The 22043-nt window shown below is 43.5% G+C and overlaps 1 protein-coding gene across 2 annotated transcripts in view; it reads left to right on the top strand.

Annotated features, from left to right (window-relative positions):
* Nucleotides 1–21769, top strand: part of LOC110504830 (rho GTPase-activating protein 6) — an 83385-nt gene extending 61616 nt beyond the window's left edge. For both annotated transcript variants that reach the window (XM_036975242.2, XM_036975243.2), the window contains exons 7-13: nucleotides 5327–5477; nucleotides 7756–7904; nucleotides 9153–9332; nucleotides 17648–17745; nucleotides 18491–18753; nucleotides 18865–18939; nucleotides 19064–21769. In XM_036975242.2, the coding sequence (XP_036831137.1) occupies nucleotides 5327–5477; nucleotides 7756–7904; nucleotides 9153–9332; nucleotides 17648–17745; nucleotides 18491–18753; nucleotides 18865–18939; nucleotides 19064–19674 (1527 nt within the window). In that variant the 3' untranslated portion in view covers nucleotides 19675–21769. The remainder of the gene's footprint in view (nucleotides 1–5326; nucleotides 5478–7755; nucleotides 7905–9152; nucleotides 9333–17647; nucleotides 17746–18490; nucleotides 18754–18864; nucleotides 18940–19063) is intronic.
* The last annotated feature ends 274 nt before the right edge of the window (nucleotides 21770–22043 follow it).

Consider the following 22043-nt stretch of genomic DNA (forward strand, 5'->3'; position numbering starts at 1 on the left):
AAACTGTGGAGGGTGGGATGTTGTCTCCAGTCCAGTATGATTCTAGTGTTAAACTGTGGAGGGAGGGATGTTGTCTCCAGTATGTTTCTAGTGTTAAACTGTGGAGGGTGGGATGTTGTCTCCAGTCCAGTATGTTTCTAGTGTTAAACTGTGGAGGGTGGGATGTTGTCTCCAGTCCAGTATGATTCTAGTGTTAAACTGTGGAGAGTGGGATGTTGTCTCCAGTCCAGTATGTTTCTAGTGTTAAACTGTGGAGGGATGGCTGTTGTCTCCAGTATGATTCTAGTGTTAAACTGTGGAGGGTGGGATGTTGTCTCCAGTCCAGTATGTTGCTAGTGTTAAACTGTGGAGGGTGGGATGTTGTCTCCAGTCCAGTATGTTTCTAGTGTTAAACTGTGGAGGGTGGGATGTTGTCTCCAGTCCAGTATGATTCTAGTGTTAAACTGTGGAGTGTGGGATGTTGTCTCCTGTCCAGTATGTTTCTAGTGTTAAACTGTGGAGGGTGGGATGTTGTCTCCAGTCCAGTATGTTGCTAGTGTTAAACTGTGGAGGGTGGGATGTTGTCTCCAGTATGTTTCTAGTGTTAAACTGTGGAGGGAGGGATGTTGTCTCCAGTATGTTTCTAGTGTTAAACTGTGGAGGGAGGGATGTTGTCTCCAGTATGTTTCTAGTGTTAAACTGTGGAGGGTGGGATGTTGTCTCCAGTCCAGTATGTTTCTAGTGTTAAACTGGAGGGAGGGATGTTGTCTCCAGTATGTTTCTAGTGTTAAACTGTGGAGGGAGGGATGTTGTCTCCAGTATGTTTTTAGTGTTAAACTGTGGAGGGAGGGATGTTGTCTCCAGTCCAGTATGTTTCTAGTGTTAAACTGTGGAGGGTGGGATGTTGTCTCCAGTCCAGTATGTTTCTAGTGTTAAACTGTGGAGGGTGGGATGTTGTCTCCAGTCCAGTATGTTTCTAGTGTTAAACTGTGGAGGGTGGGATGTTGTCTCCAGTCCAGTATGTTTCTAGTGTTAAACTGTGGAGGGTGGGATGTTGTCTCCAGTCCAGTATGTATCTAGTGTTAAACTGTGGAGGGTGGGATGTTGTCTCCAGTCCAATATGATTCTAGTGTTAAACTGTGGAGGGTGGAATGTTGTCTCCAGTATGTTTCTAGTGTTAAACTGTGGAGGGTGGGATGTTGTCTCCAGTCCAGTATGTATCTAGTGTTAAACTGTGGAGGGTGGGATGTTGTCTCCAGTCCAGTATGATTCTAGTGTTAAACTGTGGAGGGTGGGATGTTGTCTCCAGTCCAGTATGTTGCTAGTGTTAAACTGTGGAGGGTGGGATGTTGTCTCCAGTCCAGTATGTTTCTAGTGTTAAACTGTGGAGGGTGGGATGTTGTCTCCAGTCCAGTATGATTCTAGTGTTAAACTGTGGAGTGTGGGATGTTGTCTCCAGTCCAGTATGTTTCTAGTGTTAAACTGTGGAGGGTGGGATGTTGTCTCCAGTCCAGTATGTTGCTAGTGTTAAACTGTGGAGGGTGGGATGTTGTCTCCAGTATGTTTCTAGTGTTAAACTGTGGAGGGAGGGATGTTGTCTCCAGTATGTTTCTAGTGTTAAACTGTGGAGGGAGGGATGTTGTCTCCAGTATGTTTCTAGTGTTAAACTGTGGAGGGTGGGATGTTGTCTCCAGTCCAGTATGTTTCTAGTGTTAAACTGGAGGGAGGGATGTTGTCTCCAGTATGTTTCTAGTGTTAAACTGTGGAGGGAGGGATGTTGTCTCCAGTATGTTTTTAGTGTTAAACTGTGGAGGGAGGGATGTTGTCTCCAGTCCAGTATGTTTCTAGTGTTAAACTGTGGAGGGTGGGATGTTGTCTCCAGTCCAGTATGTTTCTAGTGTTAAACTGTGGAGGGTGGGATGTTGTCTCCAGTCCAGTATGTTTCTAGTGTTAAACTGTGGAGGGTGGGATGTTGTCTCCAGTCCAGTATGTTTCTAGTGTTAAACTGTGGAGGGTGGGATGTTGTCTCCAGTCCAGTATGTATCTAGTGTTAAACTGTGGAGGGTGGGATGTTGTCTCCAGTCCAGTATGATTCTAGTGTTAAACTGTGGAGGGTGGAATGTTGTCTCCAGTATGTTTCTAGTGTTAAACTGTGGAGGGTGGGATGTTGTCTCCAGTATGTTTCTAGTGTTAAACTGTGGAGGGTGGGATGTTGTCTCCAGTCCAGTATGTTTCTAGTGTTAAACTGTGGAGGGTGGGATGTTGTCTACAGTCCAGTATGTTGCTAGTGTTAAACTGTGGAGGGAGGGATGTTGTCTCCAGTATGTTTCTAGTGTTAAACTGTGGAGGGTGGGATGTTGTCTCCAGTATGTTTCTAGTGTTAAACTGTGGAGGGTGGGATGTTGTCTCCAGTCCAGTATGTTTCTAGTGTTAAACTGTGGAGGGTGGGATGTTGTCTCCAGTCCAGTATGTTGCTAGTTTTACACTGTGGAGGGAGGGATGTTGTCTCCAGTATGTTTCTAGTGTTAAACTGTGGAGGGTGGGATGTTGTCTCCAGTCCAGTATGTTTCTAGTGTTAAACTGTGGAGGGTGGGATGTTGTCTCCAGTCCAGTATGATTCTAGTGTTAAACTGTGGGTGAGGGATGTTGTCTCCAGTATGTTTCTAGTGTTAAACTGTGGAGGGAAGGATGTTGTCTCCAGTCCAGTATGTTGCTAGTGTTAAACTGTGGAGGGAAGGATGTTGTCTCCAGTCCAGTATGTTGCTTGTGTTAAACTGTGGAGGGTGGGATGTTGTCTCCAGTATGTTTCTAGTGTTAAACTGTGGAGGGTGGGATGTTGACTCCAGTATGTTTCTAGTGTTAAACTGTGGAGGGAGGGATGTTGTCTCCAGTATGTTTCTAGTGTTAATCTGTGGAGGGTGGGATGTTGTCTCCAGTCCAGTATGTTGCTAGTGTTAAACTGTGGAGGGTGGGATGTTGTCTCCAGTCCAGTATGTTTCTAGAGTTAAACTGGAGGGTGGGATGTTGTCTCCAGTATGATTCTAGTGTTAAACTGTGGAGGGTGGGATGTTGTCTCCAGTCCAGTATGATTCTAGTGTTAAACTGTGGAGGGTGGGATGTTGTCTCCAGTATGTTTCTAGTGTTAAACTGTGGAGGGTGGGATGTTGTCTCCAGTCCAGTATGTTTCTAGTGTTAAACTGTGGAATGTAGGATTCTGTCTCAAGTATGATTCTAGTGTTAAACTGTGGAATGTAGGCTGCTGTCTCAAGTATGATTCTAGTGTTAAACTATGGAATGTAGGCTGCTGTCTCAAGTATGTTTCTAGTGTTAAAATGTGGAGAGATGGCTGTTGTCTCAAGTCTAGTATGTTTCTAGTGTTAAAATGTGGAGGGATGGCTGTTGTCTCAAGTCTAGTATGTTTTTAGTGTTAAAATGTGCAGGGATGGCTGTTGTCTCAAGTATGTTTCTAGTGTTAAAATGTGGAGGGATGGCTGTTGTCTCAAGTATGTTTCTAGTGTTAAAATGTGGTGGGATGGCTGTTGTCTCAAGTATGTTTCTAGTGTTAAAATGTGGAGGGATAGCTGTTGTCTCAAGTATGTTTCTAGTGTTAAAATGTGGAGGGATGGCTGTTGTCTCAAGTATGTTTCTAGTGTTAAAATGTGGAGGGATGGCTGTTGTCTCAAGTATGTTTCTAGTGTTAAAATGTGGAGGGATGGCTGTTGTCTCAAGTATGTTTCTAGTGTTAAAATGTGGAGGGATAGCTGTTGTCTCAAGTATGTTTCTAGTGTTAAAATGTGGAGGGATGGCTGTTGTCTCAAGTATGATTCTAGTGTTAAAATGTGGAGGGATGGCTGTTGTCTCCAGTATGTTTCTAGTGTTAAACTGTGGAGGGTGGGATGTTGTCTCCAGTCCAGTACGTTTCTAGTGTTAAACTGTGGAGGGTGGGATGTTGTCTCCAGTATGTTTCTAGTGTTAAACTGTGGAGGGTGGGATGTTGTCTCCAGTCCAGTATGTTTCTAGTGTTAAACTGTGGAGGGACTGATGTTGTCTCCAGTCCAGTATGTTTCTAGTGTTAAACTGTGGAATGTAGGATTCTGTCTCAAGTATGTTTCTATTGTTAAAATGTGGAGGGTAGGCTGCTGTCTCAAGTATGATTCTAGTGTTAAACTGTGGAATGTAGGCTGCTGTCTCAAGTATGTTTCTAGTTTTAAAATGTGGAGGGATGGCTGTTGTCTCAAGTATGTTTCTAGTGTTAAAATGTGGAGGGATGGCTGTTGTCTCAAGTATGATTCTAGTGTTAAAATGTGGAGGGATGGCTGTTGTCTCAAGTATGTTTCTAGTGTTAAAATGTGGTGGGATGGCTGTTGTCTCAAGTATGTTTCTAGTGTTAAAATGTGGAGGGATAGCTGTTGTCTCAAGTATGTTTCTAGTGTTAAAATGTGGAGGGATGGCTGTTGTCTCAAGTATGTTTCTAGTGTTAAAATGTGGAGGGATGGCTGTTGTCTCAAGTATGTTTCTAGTGTTAAAATGTGGAGGGATGGCTGTTGTCTCAAGTATGTTTCTAGTGTTAAAATGTGGAGGGATAGCTGTTGTCTCAAGTATGATTCTAGTGTTAAAATGTGGAGGGATGGCTGTTGTCTCCAGTATGTTTCTAGTGTTAAACTGTGGAGGGTGGGATGTTGTCTCCAGTCCAGTATGTTGCTAGTGTTAAACTGTGGAGGGACTGATGTTGTCTCCAGTCCAGTACGTTTCTAGTGTTAAACTGTGGAGGGTGGGATGTTGTCTCCAGTATGTTTCTAGTGTTAAACTGTGGAGGGTGGGATGTTGTCTCCAGTATGTTTCTAGTGTTAAACTGTGGAGGGTGGGATGTTGTCTCCAGTCCAGTATGTTTCTAGTGTTAAACTATGGAGGGACTGATGTTGTCTCCAGTCCAGTATGTTTCTAGTGTTAAACTGTGGAATGTAGGATTCTGTCTCAAGTATGTTTCTATTGTTAAAATGTGGAGGGTAGGCTGCTGTCTCAAGTATGATTCTAGTGTTAAACTGTGGAATGTAGGCTGCTGTCTCAAGTATGTTTCTAGTTTTAAAATGTGGAGGGATGGCTGTTGTCTCAAGTATGTTTCTAGTGTTAAAATGTGGAGGGATGGCTGTTGTCTCAAGTATGATTCTAGTGTTAAAATGTGGAGGGATGGCTGTTGTCTCAAGTATGATTCTAGTGTTAAAATGTGGTGGGATGGCTGTTGTCTCAAGTATGATTCTAGTGTTAAAATGTGGAGGGAGGGCTGTTGTCTCCAACAAGTTTCTAGTGTTAAACTGTGGAATGTGGGATGTTGGTATGCTGTTTCCAGCTCAGAGAGCAGTGTGACCTGGGAATGGAGGTCCAGCTGGATGAGGCTAACAGTGTCCATGATGTGGCCGCGCTGCTTAAGGAGTTCCTGAGGGATATGCCTGAACCCCTGCTGACCAGAGAGCTCTACACCGCATTCCTCAACACCATGTGTGAGGAACACAGACACACAGGCTTGGCCACACACACACACACACACACACACACACACACACACACACACACACACACACACACACACACACACACACACACACACACACACACGCACACACACACACACACACACACACACCTTGGCCTGGCCACACTCAGACATACACACACAAACACACACACACACACACACACACACTGGCTTGTCCACACACAGACATACACACACACACACACACACCCTGGCCTGGCCACACACAGACGTACAAACACACGCACACACACACACACACAAAAACACATTACTAAACCCATACTTTACGCTCACATCTAAACTTCATACCACAATATGACACACAATCTCACCACCACACTTCACACAGCCTTCATCTCTAGCATGAACAGCCCACATTTACCCCATACCCCACATTCATGTACACTTCATACACTATATAACTCAATTGCTTCACCACAATCTAACCACAGCACTACTCATAGCCTTAATCAACCCAATGTGTGAAGGGTTTAGTTACGCCTACAGTGCCATGCAAAAGTATTCATCCCCCTTGGCGTTTTTCCTATTTAGTTGCATTACAACCTGGGATTTTTATTTGGATTTCATGTAATGTACATTCACAAAATAGTCCAAATAGGTGAAGTGAAATGAAAAAAATAACTTGTTTAAAAAAATTGTGGTTTGTGCATATGTATTCACCCCCTTTGCTATGAAGCCCCTAAATAAGATCTGGTGCAACCAATTACCTTCAGACGTCACATAATTGGTTAAATAAGGTCCACCTGTGTGCAATCTAAGTGTCACATGATCTCAGTATGTATACACCTGTTCTGAAAGGCCTCAGAGTCTGCAACACCACTAAGCAAGAGGCACCACCAAGCAAGCGGCAATATGAAGACCAAGGAGCTCTCCAAACAGGTCAAGGACAACGTTGTGGAGAAGTACAGATCAAGGTTGTTGTTTTTTTAAATATCTGAAACTTGAACATCCCATGGAGCACCATTAAATCCATTATTAAAAAATTGAAAGAATATGGCACCACAACGAACCTGCCGAGAGAGGGCCGCCCACCAAAACTCACTGACCAGGCAAGGAGGACGTTAATCAGAGAGGCAATAAAGAGACCAAAGATAACCCTGAAGGATCTGCAAAGCTCCACAGCGGAGATTGGAGTATCTGTCCATAGGACCACTTTAAGCCATATACTCCACAGAGTTGGGCTTTACGGAAGAGTGGCCAGAAAAAAGCCATTGCTTAAAGAAGAAAATAAGCAAACACGTTTGGTGTTTGCCAAAATTCATGTGGGAGACTCCCCAAACATATGAAAGAAGGTACTCTGGTCAGATGAGACTAAAATTGAGCTTTTTGGCCATCAAGCAAAACACAGTCTGGGTCAAACCCAACACCTCCATCACCCCGAGAACTTCATCCATGAACTTCATTCACAGTGAAGCATGGTGGTGGCAGCATCATGCTGTGGGGATGTTTTTCAATGGCAGGGACTGGGAAACTGGTCAGAATTGAAGGAATGATGGATGGCGCTAAATATAGGGAATTTCTTTGAGATTTGAGATTGGGATGGAGGTTCACCTTCCAGCAGGACAATGTCCCTAAGCATACTGCTAAAGCAACACTTGCGTGGTTTAAGGGGGAACATTCCAATGAATGGCCTAGTCAAAGCCCAGACCTCAATCCAATTGAGAATCGGTGGTATGACTTAAATATTGCTGTACACCAGCGGAACCCATCCAACTTGAAGGAGCTGGAGCAGTTTTGCCTTTGAGAATGGGCAAAAAATCCCAGTGGTTAGATGTGCCAAGCTTATAGAGACATACCCCAAGAGACTTACAGCTGTAATTGCTGCAAAAGGTGTCTCTACAAAGTATTGACTTTGTTGGGGTGAATAGTTACAGTATGCACGCTCAAGTTTTCAGTTTTTTTGTCTTATTTGTTTCACAATAAAAAAAAAATTGCATCTTCAAAGTGGTAGGCATGTTGTGTAAATCAAATGATAAACACCCCCCAAAAAAATCTATTGTAATTCCAGGCTGTAAGGCAACAAAATAGGAAAAATGCCAAGGGGGTGAATACTTTCGCAAGCCACTGTACACTACAGTAGTTTTGTTATTAAGAAAGCATACACTTCATACACCAAGAGAGTATACCTGATTCCTATACCGTCTGTATTGTAAAACGTGTCTGTACCTGTACCTGTGAGAATGAGAGGGAGTTGTGTTGATGGTTGTCTTCCTCTGCAGTACTGGACCATCCAGACCAGGAGAGCACCATCCAGCTACTGGTGTATCTGCTGCCGCCGTGCAACAGTGACACCCTGCAACGCCTCCTGGAGTTCCTGGCCACGGTGACCGCCCACGCAGAGGACAGTCAGGACAGGGACGGACATGAGGTGTGGAATGGACAGGGCAGGCAAGGACTTGAGGGTAGGACACGGCAGGACAGGAGGACAGAATAGGAAGACTGGAGGACAGGGCAGGAGGACAGGACACGGCAGGACAGGAGGACAGGCCATGAGGGCAGTGCAGGGAAGGACAGGACATGAGGGTAGGACACGGCAGGACAGGAGGACAGGATAGGATGACTGGAGGACAGGACATGAGGGTAGGACACGGCAGGACAGGATAGGATGACTGGAGGACAGGACATGAGGGTAGGACACGGCAGGACAGGAGGACAGGATAGGATGACTGGAGGACAGGGTAGGAGGACAGGACATGAGGGCTGGACATGGCAGGACATGAGGAAAGGGCAGGAGGACAGGGCAGAGCATGACAGGATGAGAGGTTAGTAGTGTAATTAATTTACTCAGGTAGATGATAGATGAATGTTGTAGTTTTTCCCAATGTTGGTTATTTATGATTCTTGACAAGGTCATGAGTCATATTCATCTATCGAAATACTGCAAGCATTTTACATTACAGCGCAGACCACATTGTCATTAGCATGCTAGTAATAGTACTTCCACCACCCCAAATGAGCGCAGAGAGGAGTACATGGGAAGGATATTTTTACATTCTGATGTAACAAATTGACGGACTTTATAGCTTTATTCATGTTGACAAGAGCGGCTTAAGTGAGTATTAATTCCCACACTCCTCTCGGTTTGAATATGTATACACCTCTGTGTGTCAAGAGTCAGCCATGTGCATTAATTGTTTTCTATTGCTACCATAATCATAATTGATTTAAAAAAAAAATCTGTATTAATGACTGCTTACCCATGTTAATTTTACATTAAACTTAAAAGAAAGACCAGAAAGTCATCTGATGTTTTTATTCAGTGTTACCTTAACTAATCCTTCCAGTTAACCTCCATCAACCTAACCTTCAGCATAGTCCTGATTTTTCCTGTAACCACAAAAGATCAGACGAAAATGTCTTGCTAACAATCACGTACTTGGCCTGTGAGGCTGTGAGTTGTGGGGCTGCTGGCCAGACAGCCAGAATGAGATCAATTCAGGCTTCATTATCCTGTTATTACTGGGGATTTCATGACGATGCATAACAAACTGTTCATGTCCTACCGAGCAGAAGGAGCTCATGTTTGCCAGCACTGGCAGGAGAGCTTCTCAGAAAGGTGTGTGTGTGTGTGTGTGTGTGTATGTTTTTGTGCTCATTGTCCCACTGCTGTCTTTAGATCACCGGGAACAAGATGACATCACTCAACTTGGCCACCGTCTTTGGGCCCAACCTTCTACACAAGCAGAAGAGCTCAGACAAGGAGTTTACTGTTCAGAGTGTTGCCCGCGCAGAGGAGAGTACAGCCATCATTGGCGTGGTACACAGCATGATCACCACATATGAGACCCTCTTCATGGTAAGCTATCCACTTATGGAAAACACTGTAACATGGCACCAATAGATGGATATATAAGTGTTTATCACACTAGATAGAGAACAGAGTACAAAATTGGCACAGCTGACAAACAATTGAACTCTCTTAGTCACTGCTCTCCTTTCCTAGAATAATTGTTCTTAGGGGAATTGTGCTTAAAGGGATACTTTGGGAATTTGGCAATGAGGCCTGCTATCTACTTCCCCATGGATTACATTTTTATGAAGGAAATTAGAGGTAGGTTCTGCTAGCAGATACCATAGACTTCCAGTCATTGTGGTAACGCTACTATAGTTAGTCATTGCAGTAGTTCTAGTTAGGAATGTCCTTCGAACTGCACGCAGATACAAAGAAAATGGTAAACACAAGTTCATCTGACTGGGGAAGTAGATAAAAGGACCTCATTGCCAAAATACAGATGTATTCCTTTAATAGAGTGGCTCCATCTAATGAAATGTAAACATGCATTTTATACGTTTTGGAGAAGGCCTAAGCCTTGTAAAACCAAGCTCCACAGAGAAGATCATCAACTCCTGCCTTTGTTTTTCACTCCTGTACGGGTCCTTATAAGGTCCAGGAAAAGGAGGACTATGGATTTGGACATACTGATTACAGTGTCTTTACAGTTTCTTTCCAGACCAAGCTCTATTTCTCTTAAAGGGGCAATCCTCAGTTGAAACAATAACAAAGCACACGCACTGCCTCTGTTATGGTAAAAAGGTGAGGGATGGACATGGAGAAATGCAATCACTCTTAAATTCATAGACAGAGCTATTTTGACGCAAGGACTGACCACTCAATATGTCAACAATATAGTTAAGCATATTTTGAAGCTATGCACAGTTTTTGCTTACAGTGCATTCAGAAAGTTTTTTGTTACGTTACAACCTTATTCTAAAATAGATTCAATTGTTTTTCTTCCATCCTCAATCAACACACAATATCCCATAATGACAAAGCAAAAAAAGGGTTCTAGAATTTTTTTGAAAATGTATTAAAAAATGTCAAACTGAATTCACATTTACATAGGTATTCAGACCCTTTACTCAGTTGAAGCACCTTTTTGCAGTGATTACAGCTTCGAGTCTTCTTGGGTAAGACACTATAAGCGTGGCACAACTGTATTTGGGGAATTTCTCTCATTCTCCTCTGCAGATCCTCTCAAGCTCTGTCCAGTTGGATGGGGAGGTTTGCTGCACTGCTATCATCAGATCTCTCCAGAGATGTTCGATCGGGATCAAGTCCGGGCTCTGGCTGGGCCACTCAAGTACATTCAGAGACTTGTCCTGAAGCCACTCTTGCGTTTTCTTGGATGTGTGCTTTGGGTCGTTGTCGTGTTGGAAGGTGAACCTTCACCCCAGTCCGAGGTCTTGAGCGCTCTTTAGCAGGTTTTTATCAAGGATCTCTCTGTACTTAGCTCCGTTCCTTACTAGTCTCCCAGTCCTTGCCGCTGAAAAACATCCCCACAGCATGATGCCACCAACCCCATTCTTCACCGTAGGGATGGTGCCAGGTTTCCTCCAGACGTGACGCTTGGCATTCAGGCCAAAGAGTTCAATCTTGGTTTTATTAGACCAGAGAATATTGTTTATCGTGGTCTAAGAGTAATTTAGGTGCCTTTTGGCAAACTCCAAGCAGCTGTCATGTGCCTTTTACTGAGGAGTGGCTTCCGTCTGGCCATTCTACCATAAAGGCCTGATTGGTGGAGTTCTGCAGAGATGGTTGTCCTTCTGGAAGGTTCTCCCAATGTCCACAGAGGAACTCTAGAGCTCTGTCAGAGTGACGATCAGGTTCTTGGTCACCTCCCTGACCAAGGCCCTTCTCCCCGATTGCTCAGTTTATCCGGGCGTCCAGCTCTAGGTCTTGGTGGTTCCAAACTTCTTCCATTTATGAATGATGGAGGCCACTGTGTTCTTGGGGACCTTCAATGCTACAGAAATGTTTTGGTACCCTTGCCCAGATGTGTGCCTCGACACAATCCTGTCTCGGAGCTTTACGGACAATTCCTTCGACCTCATGGCTTGGATGTTGCTCTGACATGCACTGTCAACTGTGGGACAGTGCATGTCTCACAGTGTGCCTTTCCAAATCATGTCCAATCAATTGCATTTACCACAGGTTGACTCTAATCAAATTGTAGAAACATCTCAAGGATGATCAATGGAAACAGAATACACCTGAGCTCAATTTCGAGTCTCATTGCGAAGGGTCTCAATACTTATGTAAATAGGGTATTTCAGTTTTTTTATTATTATAAAATGTGCAAAATCTCATAAAAACCTGTATTCGCTTTGGCACTATGGGGTATTGTGTGTGGATTGATAAGGAAAACATTTAATTTAATAAATGTTAGAATTAAGCTGTAACGTAACAAAATGTGGAAAAATCGAAGTGGTCTGAATACTTTCAGAATGAACTGCACACACATTATCAAAGCATGTTGTGTGTGGCTGGAGCATCTGGGGACTCACTCCTATCATGACATGTGCACTGAACAAAAATATAAACACAACATTGTTGGTCCAATTTTTCATGAGCTGAAATAAAAAATCCCAGAAATTTTCCATAAAAAGCTTAGTTCCATAAATTTTTGTCCATAAATGTGTTTACATCCTTGTTAGTGAGCATTTCTCATTTGCCAAGGTAATCCATCCACCTGGCAGGTGTGGCATATCAAGAAGTTGATTATTTTAAACCTCTACGGGATCAGTGTCCCTAAACCGGGACGGTTGTTGCTAATGTGACTAGAATGTCGTTGTATAAAACAGCCAACTTTCCAGGACATAGACGTGTCTTATATGGGCAGAAGATTACATTCTTGTTAATCTAACTGCTGTGTCTAATTAACAGTAGCTATTACAATGAAAAAATACCATGCTATTGTTTGAGGAGAGTGCAAAACAACAAACCTTTTATCACGGCAACTGGTTTGATACATTCAGTAATCTTGCTCTTATTTGTCATCCCGAGGGTCCCAGAGATAAATGTAGCATAGTTGTGTTTGATAAAATACATTTTTATGTTCAAATGTAGCAACTGGGGTCTACAGTTTTACCCACTGATGTCTCTGGCTCCACACCCACCCCACGTTCCTTCACTTCCGGCGCTGACAGAGATGGCCGCCTTGCTTCGCGTTCCTAGGAAACTATGCAGTGTTTTGTTTTTTTATGTGTTATTTCCCCCCCAAGCAGACACATCGCCGGCCCTGAAAGAACTTCATTGGACTCTATGTAAACTGGAAACCACATATCCTGAGGCTGCACTTATTGTAGCCAGGGATTTTAACAAGGCTAATCTGAAAACAAGGCTCCCTAAATTCTATCAGCATATTGATTGTGCTACCAGGGCAAAACCCTAGACCACTGTTATTCTAACTGCCGCAATGCATTTAAGGCCCTCCCCCGACCTCCCTTCGGAAAAGCTGGCCACGACTCCATTTTGTTGCTCCCAGCCTATAGACAGAAACTAAAACAGGAAGCACCCGCGCTCAGGTCTGTTCAACGCTGGTCCGACCAATCTGATTCCACGCTTCAAAATTGCATCGAACACGTGGACTGGGATATGTTCCGCATTGCGGCGAACAACAACATTGACGAATACGCTGATTCGGTGTGCGAGTTTATTAACAAGTGCATCGGTGATGTTGTACCCACAGCGTCTATTACAACATTCCCCAACCAGAAACGGTGGATTGATGGCAGAATTGGTGCAAAACAGAACACGTGAACCACTGCTTTTAATCAGGGCAAGGTGACCGGAAACATGACCGAATACAAACAGTGTAGCTATTCCCTCCGCAAGGCAATCAAACAAGCTAAGCGTCAGAACAGAGACAAAGTGGAGTCGCAATTCAACGGCTCAGACACGAGAGGTATGTGGCAGGGTCTACAATCAATCACGGACTACAAAAGAACAACCAGCCCCGTCGCGGATCACGATGCCTTGCTCCCAGACAGACTAAACAACTTTTTTGCTCGCTTTGAGGACAATACAGTGTCACTGACACGGCCAGCTACCAAATCCTGCGGGCTCTCCTTCACTGCAGCCAACGTGAGTAAAACATTTAAACGTGTCAACCCTCGCAAGGCTGCAGGCCCAGACGGCATCCCCAGCCGCATACTCAGAGCGTGCACAGACTGGCAGGCTGGTGTGTTTACAGACATATTCAATCAATTCTTATCCCAGTCTGCTGTCCCCACATGCTTCAAGAGAGCCACCATTGTTCCTGTTCTCAAGAAAGCTAAATGACAACCGACCTGTAGCACTCACTTCCATCATCATGAAGTGCTTTGAGAGACTAGTCAAGGACCATATCACCTCCACCCTACCTGACACCCTAGACCCACTCCAATTTGCTTACCCCCCCCAATAGGTCCACAGACGACGCAATCGCCACCACACTGCCCTAACCCATCTGGACAAGAGGAATACCTATGTAAGAATGCTGTTCATCGATTACAGCTCAGCATTTAACACCATAGTACCCTCCAAACTCATCATTAAGCTCGAGACCCTGGGTCTCGACCCCACCCTGTGCAACTGGGTCCTGGACTTCCTGACGTGCCGCCCCCAGGTGGTGAGGGTAGGTAACAACATCTCCACCCCGCTGATCCTCAACACTGGGTCCCCACAAGGGTGCGTTCTCAGCCCTCTCCTGTACTACCTGTTCACCCACGACTGCATGGCCATGCACGCCTCCAACTCAATCATCAAATTTGCAGACGACACTACAGTGATAGGCTTGATTACCAACAACGATGAGACAGCCTACAGGGAGGAGGTGAGGGCCCTCGGAGTGTGGTGTCAGGAAAATAACCTCACATTCAATGTCAACAAAACAAAGGAGATGATCGTGGACTTCAGGAAACAGCAGAGGGAGCAGCCCCCTATCTACATTGATGGGACAGTAGTGGAGAGGGTGGAGAGTTTTAAGTTCCTCGGCATACACATCACGGACAAACTGAAATGGTCCACCCACACAGACAGTGTTGTGAAGAAGGCGCAGCAGCGCCTCTTCAACCTCAGGAGGCTGAAACAATTTGGCTTGTCACCAAAAACACACAAACTTTTACAGATGCACAATTGAGAACCTCCTGTCGGGCTGTATCACCGCCCACCACCGTACGGCAGCTGCTCCACCCATAACCGTAAGACTCTCCAGAGGGTAGTGAGGTCTGCACAACGCATCACCGGGTGCAAACTACCTGCCCTCCAGGACACCTACACCACCCGGTGTCACGGAATGTTATATATTGGATGTTAGATATTGTTAGATATTACTGCATGGTCGGAACTAGAAGCACAAGCATTTCGCTACACTTGCATTAACATCTGCTAACTACATACATATTTGTATGTGACAAATACATTTGATTTGATTTGACCCGGCCATCTAGATTTGTGAAAGTGTATAAGCTAATGATCCATCGTGTACTGTATGACATTCCTAGGAGTGTGTAAACGTAATCTTTTTTATTACCAAAACATTTTTATATGTTCTCTATAGTTATGTACTTGAAAATGTATAAATGATCAATTCGGCACATTTAGGCAATCTCCTGGCAGACTTGATACAACATTTTGTGCAGTAATGTAATTCTTCACTGGATCAGTCTGAAACTTTGCACACACACACACACACACACTGTTGCCATCTGGTGGCCAAAATCTAAATTACACCAGGACTCCTATCTGAAAGTATGGCCATTCTCCTACATTTCAATGATGGAAAAATACAAAATAGAAAAATCATGTTTTACCAGATCTAATGTGTTATATTCTCCTACATTAATTTCACATTTCCAGAAACTTCAAAGTGTTTCCTTTCAAATGGTATCAAGAATATGCATATCCTTGCTTCAGGTCCTGAGCTACAGGCAGTTAGATTTGGTTATGTCATTTTAGGTGAAAATTGAAAAAAAGGGTATGATCCTTGAGGTTCATGATCATTACACAGGTGCACCTTGTGCTGGGGGACAATAAAAGGCCACTATAAATGTGCAGATTTGTCACACAACACAATGCCACAGATGTCTCAAGTTTTGAGGGAGCGTACAATTGGCATGCTGCCTGCAGGAATGTCCACCAGAGCTGTTGCCAGAGAATTGAATGTTAATTTATCTTCCATAAGCTGCCTCCAACATTGTTTTAGAGAATTTGGCGGTGGGGTAATGCTATGGGCAGGCATAAACTAGGGACAGCAAACACAAATGCATTTTATCGATGGCAATTTGAATGCAAAGAGATATCGTGACGAGATCCTGAGGCCCATTATCGTGCCATTCATCCGCTGCCATCAGCTCATGTTTCAGCATGATAATGCACGGCCCCATGTCACAAGGATCTGTACACAATTCCTGGACACTGAAAATGTCCCAGTTCTTCCATGGCCTGCATACTCACCATACATGTCACCCATTGAGCATGTTTGGGATGCTCTGGATCAACATGTATGACAGCATATACGACAAGCGTGTTCCAGTTCCTGCCAATATCCAGCAACTTTGCACAGCCATTGAAGAGGAGTGGGACAACATTCCACAGGCCACAATCAACAGCCTGATCAACTCTATGCAAAGGAGAATGTGCTGCGCTGAATGAGGCAAATGGCGGTCACACCAGATACTGACTGGTTTTCTGATCCACGCCCCTACTTTTTTTAAAGGTTTATGTGACCAACAGATGCATGTCTGTATTCCCAGTCATGTGAAATCCATAGATTATGACCTAATTTATTTATTTCAATCGACTGATTTCCTTATATGAACTGTAACTCAGTAAAATCTTGGAAATTGTTGCATGTTTGCGTATATATTTTTGTTCAGTGTATTTTGGTTTCTGATATGGTACGACCGTTGATCTCGTGAGGCATTTGTATGTTATATTCTTCAAGAATCGATGTCATTAATTTGATAAGACCATAAATAGATGGAATAGATACAGCAACCGTGGATTTCCTTTAAACCTTTAGTCTGTGGGATCTTTCAACACAAAATATCTCACAACCACCATCCCTCCCTTACCCTTTCCATTGCATTGCTTCATCTAAGCTATATGCACTACCGTTCAAAAGTTTGGGGTCACTTAGAAATGTCCTTGTTTTTTACAGAAAAACTTTTTTTTTTGTCCATTAAAATAACATCGAATTGATTAGAAATACAGTGTAGACATTGTTAATGTTGTAAATGACTATTGTAGCTGGAAACGGCTGATTTTTTTATGATATCTACATAGGTGTACAGAGGCCCATTATCAGCAACCATCACTCCTGTGTTCCAATGGCACATTGTGTTAGCTAATCCAAGTTTATGAGCAAGAGGACAAGTACATTAGAGTGTCTAGTTTGAGAAACAGACGCCTCACAGACACTCTAATATACTTGTCCTTTTGCTCAGTTGTGCACCGGGGCCACCCACTCTCTTTCAATTCTGTTAGAGCCAGTTTGCACTGTTCTGTGAAGGGAGTAGTACGAGTGTTGTACGAGATCTTCAGTTTCTTGGCATTTTCTCGCATGGAATAGCCTTCATTACTCAGAACAAGAATAGACAGACGAGTTTCAGAAGAAAGTTATTTGTTTCTGGCCATTTTGAGCCTGTAATCGAACCCACAAATGATGCTCCAGATACTCAACTAGTCTAAAGAAGGCCAGTTGTATTGCTTCTTTAATCAGCACAACAGTTTGCAGCTGTGCTAACATAATTGCAAATGGGTTTTCTAATGATCAATTACCCTTTTAAAATTATTAACTTGGATTAGCTTACACAGTATGCCACTGGAACACATGAGTGATGGTTGCTGATAATGGGCCTCTGTACGCCTATGTAGATATTCCTTTAAAAATCTGCCGTTTCCAGCTACAACAGTCATTTACAACATTAACAATGTCTACACTGTATTTCTGATCAATTTGATGCTATTTTAATGGACAAAAAATGAGCTTTTCTGTTAAAAACAAGGACATTTCTAAGTGACCCCAAACTTTTGAACGGTAGTGTATATATATTTGCATGTGTTAACCAATGGTGCAATAGCTTTAAACTTTACTTGAACCACTTGCTTATTATACATCGTCTGTAGGAGACATTCTTGTTTCAGCTCTTGTAATTTAGCGTTTCAGAGTACATATTTACATTATTGTGTCAATATCTGTCTCAACACTTGGCCTACATCTGAGCCGCTTGATTTACAGTGAAGGACTTAGATATCCAGTTTAAGCCAACAGAGAATGAGGTAGATGTAACAACTGTCTGTTCAGCTGAGACGTCTAGTTAAGGATTGTGTGTTTCTGGCCCTTCCAGGTGCCGCCTGACCTGCAGAATGAGGTTCTGATGAGTCTACTAGAGACGGATCCTGACGTAGTGGATTACCTCCTGAGGAGGAAGGATTCTCAGCACTCGTGAGTGTGTGGCCTTTTGTGTGCTTAGATATGGACGATTGGACGTGATGCTGTGCCTCTGCCAAATGGGCATCAGGTGGCTTAGTAGTTAAGAGCGTTGGGCCAGTAACTGAAATGTCGCTGGTTTGAATCCCTGAGCTGACTAGGTGAAAAATATGTCCTTAACCCTACTTGCTCCAGATAAGATAACATCTACTACATGACAAATATTTAAAAAGCTCTGTGAAAATCCTGTACGGTGATGTATGGGGCTCTGAGAAGGTACTCGAGCACCCCCTGGTGGTAGTATTGTGTATTTTCACTTCTTACCTAAACATCATGGTGATGACATATAGTTTCAGTTTTCCTACCTAAACATCATCGTGATGACATATAGTTTCAGTTTTCTTACCTAAACATCATTGTGATGACATTTGGTTTTAATGTTCTTACCTAAACATGAGATATTACTGCACTGTTGGATCTAGGAACACAAGCATTTTGCTACACCCACAATAACATCTGCTAAATATGTTGTATGCGACCAATAAAATTAGATTTGATATAATGTAGTTTCCGTTCTCTTACCCAGACATCATTGTGATAACATATCATTTCAGTTGTCTCCCTTCTCTGTACACCATGGCATACTTTGTAACTAGGGCAATGAGTTGTTCCTGGTCAGATAATACCTACTATGGTAAATCTACTGGTCATCATATGTCTCATTTTACATCATGTCTCTTTCTTCTCCTCTCCCCCATAGTGGTCCAGGCCCTCTGAGGACTGAGGATCCCTTCTCTTTGAGGGAGAGGCGTTGCTCCAGTGACTCCAACAAGGCCTCCAGTGGGGATGTGTCCCCCTATGACAACAACTCACCTGTGCTGCCGGAGCGGCTGCTCTCCCAGCCCCAGGAGGACAGGAACCTCCTCTCTGATAGGCTGTTCAGGGTTCCAGAGCAGTACACACTGGTTGGCCACGTCAAAGGTCGTCCTAGCATCACCTGTCACTCACCATCCACAGGCAAAGGTGAGCTTCCCAATGGTCGAGTTGTTGGTCATTTAATTTCTGAAAATAGCACAATATGCTGTATTGTATATGGCTACTTAGGCTGAGGAATATGTCTTATTTTTCCATTAGACACACCTGATGAACATGTCTGGGGTGCCTGGCATGCCTCTCTAAGGAAAGGGTTTGTGGATCATCACATCACTGGTACATTCATTGTCTTTAAACATAATGTCTCATTCTTTGCTCTTTGAAACTTTGCAACCTAGAATAAACATTGTAGACTAGATGGAGTTAGACGTTGATTATGTGTATAAATGGTTTCCCCTAGGTTCCCATGGCGACGTTTCGGAACACGGCTCATCAGAGGGACTCGACCGTCACCAAGGTAACAACAGCAAACTGCCTGTCAGACGAACTTATACCTCATTAGGTGTGCCTGAGTGCAGACCACACCCCCCGGTGACTCGCTGCAGCAGTAGCCCTCTGACGGAGAGAGGGCAAAGACAGCAGGGTACCGACTCATTATTACATCACCGACCACAGGGAAGACCAGGGGCCGGCAGCTCAGAGGACCTCGCACTAAGAGGAGGAGTGTCACAGCCTGCCAGTCCCTCCCTCAGAGGCAGGCCTGGCGGCAGGGTGGATGGAAGGCCTCCCCCTCCCTACCCTGGACCTCTCAGAGGAACACACAGAGAATGTTCTCACTCTACACCTTCCCTCTCCCTCTCCACGCACCAGTGTGTGACCCCACAGAGCCCCCAACGGCCCCCCCAGGGCAGCTGCAGCCCCAGGAACCGGACTGTGGCCCCTAAGAACCCCTCCACTAGTCCTCTGGAAGGAAAGGTGCCAGTCAGCCCGGAGTGGCAGAGAGAGAGTTGGCAGATATGGAAGCTCTTATCAACAGACAACACAGACACACTACCAGAGACACTGGTGTGATGCGTTGAGTAGACCCACTAACTTCAACTACTGTGTTACCAAGAGGAGAGGAGGGATGGGGGGGGGTTCCTGTATGATTATGTTGATCTGCTACTTACTGAGATGTGCCAATTGTCTGTGAGTAACGGTGTGTTTGTTTGTTAATGTTGTTGTTTCACTCTGCTCATGTGTTACCTACACTTTTTTCAGAAGCTTGACTCCAACATTTTGTCATTAAGACATACCTTAACAGAGACACAAATTAACATCACTGAGATGTGACTATCTGAGTATTTTTTTTGGGGGGCCATGTCATTTACAGTGCCTTGCGAAAGTATTCGGCCCCCTTGAACTTTGCGACCTTTTGCCACATTTCAGGCTTCAAATATAAAGATATAAAACTGTATTTGTTTGTGAAGAATCAACAACAAGTGGGACACAATCATGAAGTGGAACGACATTTATTGGATATTTCAAACTTTTTTAACAAATCAAAAACTGAAAAATTGGGCGTGCAAAATGATTCAGCCCCCTTAAGTTAATACTTTGTAGCGCCACCTTTTGCTGCGATTACAGCTGTAAGTCGCTTGGGGTATGTCTCTATCAGTTTTGCACATCGAGAGACTGACATTTTTTCCCATTCCTCCTTGCAAAACAGCTCGAGCTCAGTGAGGTTGGATGGAGAGCATTTGTGAACAGCAGTTTTCAGTTCTTTCCACAGATTCTCGATTGGATTCAGGTCTGGACTTTGACTTGGCCATTCTAACACCTGGATATGTTTATTTTTGAACCATTCCATTGTAGATTTTGCTTTATGTTTTGGATCATTGTCTTGTTGGAAGACAAATCTCCGTCCCAGTCTCAGGTCTTTTGCAGACTCCATCAGGTTTTCTTCCAGAATGGTCCTGTATTTGGCTCCATCCATTTTCCCATAAATTTCAACCATCTTCCCTGTCCCTGCTGAAGAAAAGCAGGCCCAAACCATGATGCTGCCACCACCATGTTTGACAGTGGGGATGGTGTGTTCAGCTGTGTTGCTTTTACGCCAAACATAACGTTTTGCATTGTTGCCAAAAAGTTCAATTTTGGTTTCATCTGACCAGAGCACCTTCTTCCACATGTTTGGTGTGTCTCCCAGGTGGCTTGTGGTAAACTTTAACCAACACTTTTTATGGATATCTTTAAGAAATGGCTTTCTTCTTGCCACTCTTCCATAAAGGCCAGATTTGTGCAATATACGACTGATTGTTGTCCTATGGACAGAGTCTCCCACCTCAGCTGTAGATCTCTGCAGTTCATCCAGAGTGATCATGGGCCTCTTGGCTGCATCTCTGATCAGTCTTCTCCTTGTATGAGCTGAAAGTTTAGAGGGACAGCCAGGTCTTGGTAGATTTGCAGTGGTCTGATACTCCTTCCATTTCATTATTATCGCTTGCACAGTGCTCCTTGGGATGTTTAAAGCTTGGGAAATATTTTTGTATCCAAATCCGGCTTTAAACTTCTTCACAACAGTATCTCGGACCTGCCTGGTGTGTTCCTTGTTCTTCATGATGCTCTCTGCGCTTTTAACGGACCTCTGAGACTATCACAGTGCAGGTGCATTTATACGGAGACTTGATTACACACAGGTGGATTGTATTTATCATCATTAGTAATTTAGGTCAACATTGGATCATTCAGAGATCCTCACTGAACTTCTGGAGAGAGTTTGCTGCACTGAAAGTAAAGGGGCTGAATAATTTTGCACGCCCAATTTTTCAGTTTTTGATTTGTTAAAAAAGTTTGAAATATCCAATAAATGTCGTTCCACTTCATGATTGTGTCCCACTTGTTGTTGATTCTTCACAAAAAAATACAGTTTTATATATTTATGTTTGAAGCCTGAAATGTGGCAAAAGGTCGCAAAGTTCAAGGGGGCCGAATACTTTCGCAAGGCACTGTATATGTTCTATAATGTTATTTTTATTCAACTCAGAATAATGGTGAATGAATGAATCTGAATGGATCAGTACTAGTGGCTTACGTACAATGTTCATTTTTATATTCTAATATCATCCTATGAGATAAAATGCTGATATTATAACCAAAATCAAATACATTTATCGTATTGAAACAAGAGGTGTCTTTGTGCTATTTCTCTGTTGGTGGAGCTGTTGCCAAACAAATGAAAATCCATGATGTTTTTGTTACTGCCGTTACACTTAAATGTGATGTTTTGGTCACTAGCTTTTACAACTAATGTTCATGGCCTTCTGTAACTGATATTAATATTAATCTAAACACAGCTGTAACTGATTCTAATATTCATCCATTCACTCATCCAAACACAGCTGTAACGGATTCTAATACTCATCCAAACACAGCTGTAACTGATTCTAATATTCATCCAT

The sequence above is a fragment of the Oncorhynchus mykiss genome, chromosome 3 (genome assembly GCF_057628025.1).
Source record: "Oncorhynchus mykiss isolate SJ-2025 chromosome 3, ASM5762802v1, whole genome shotgun sequence".
Lineage (NCBI taxonomy): Eukaryota > Metazoa > Chordata > Actinopteri > Salmoniformes > Salmonidae > Oncorhynchus > Oncorhynchus mykiss.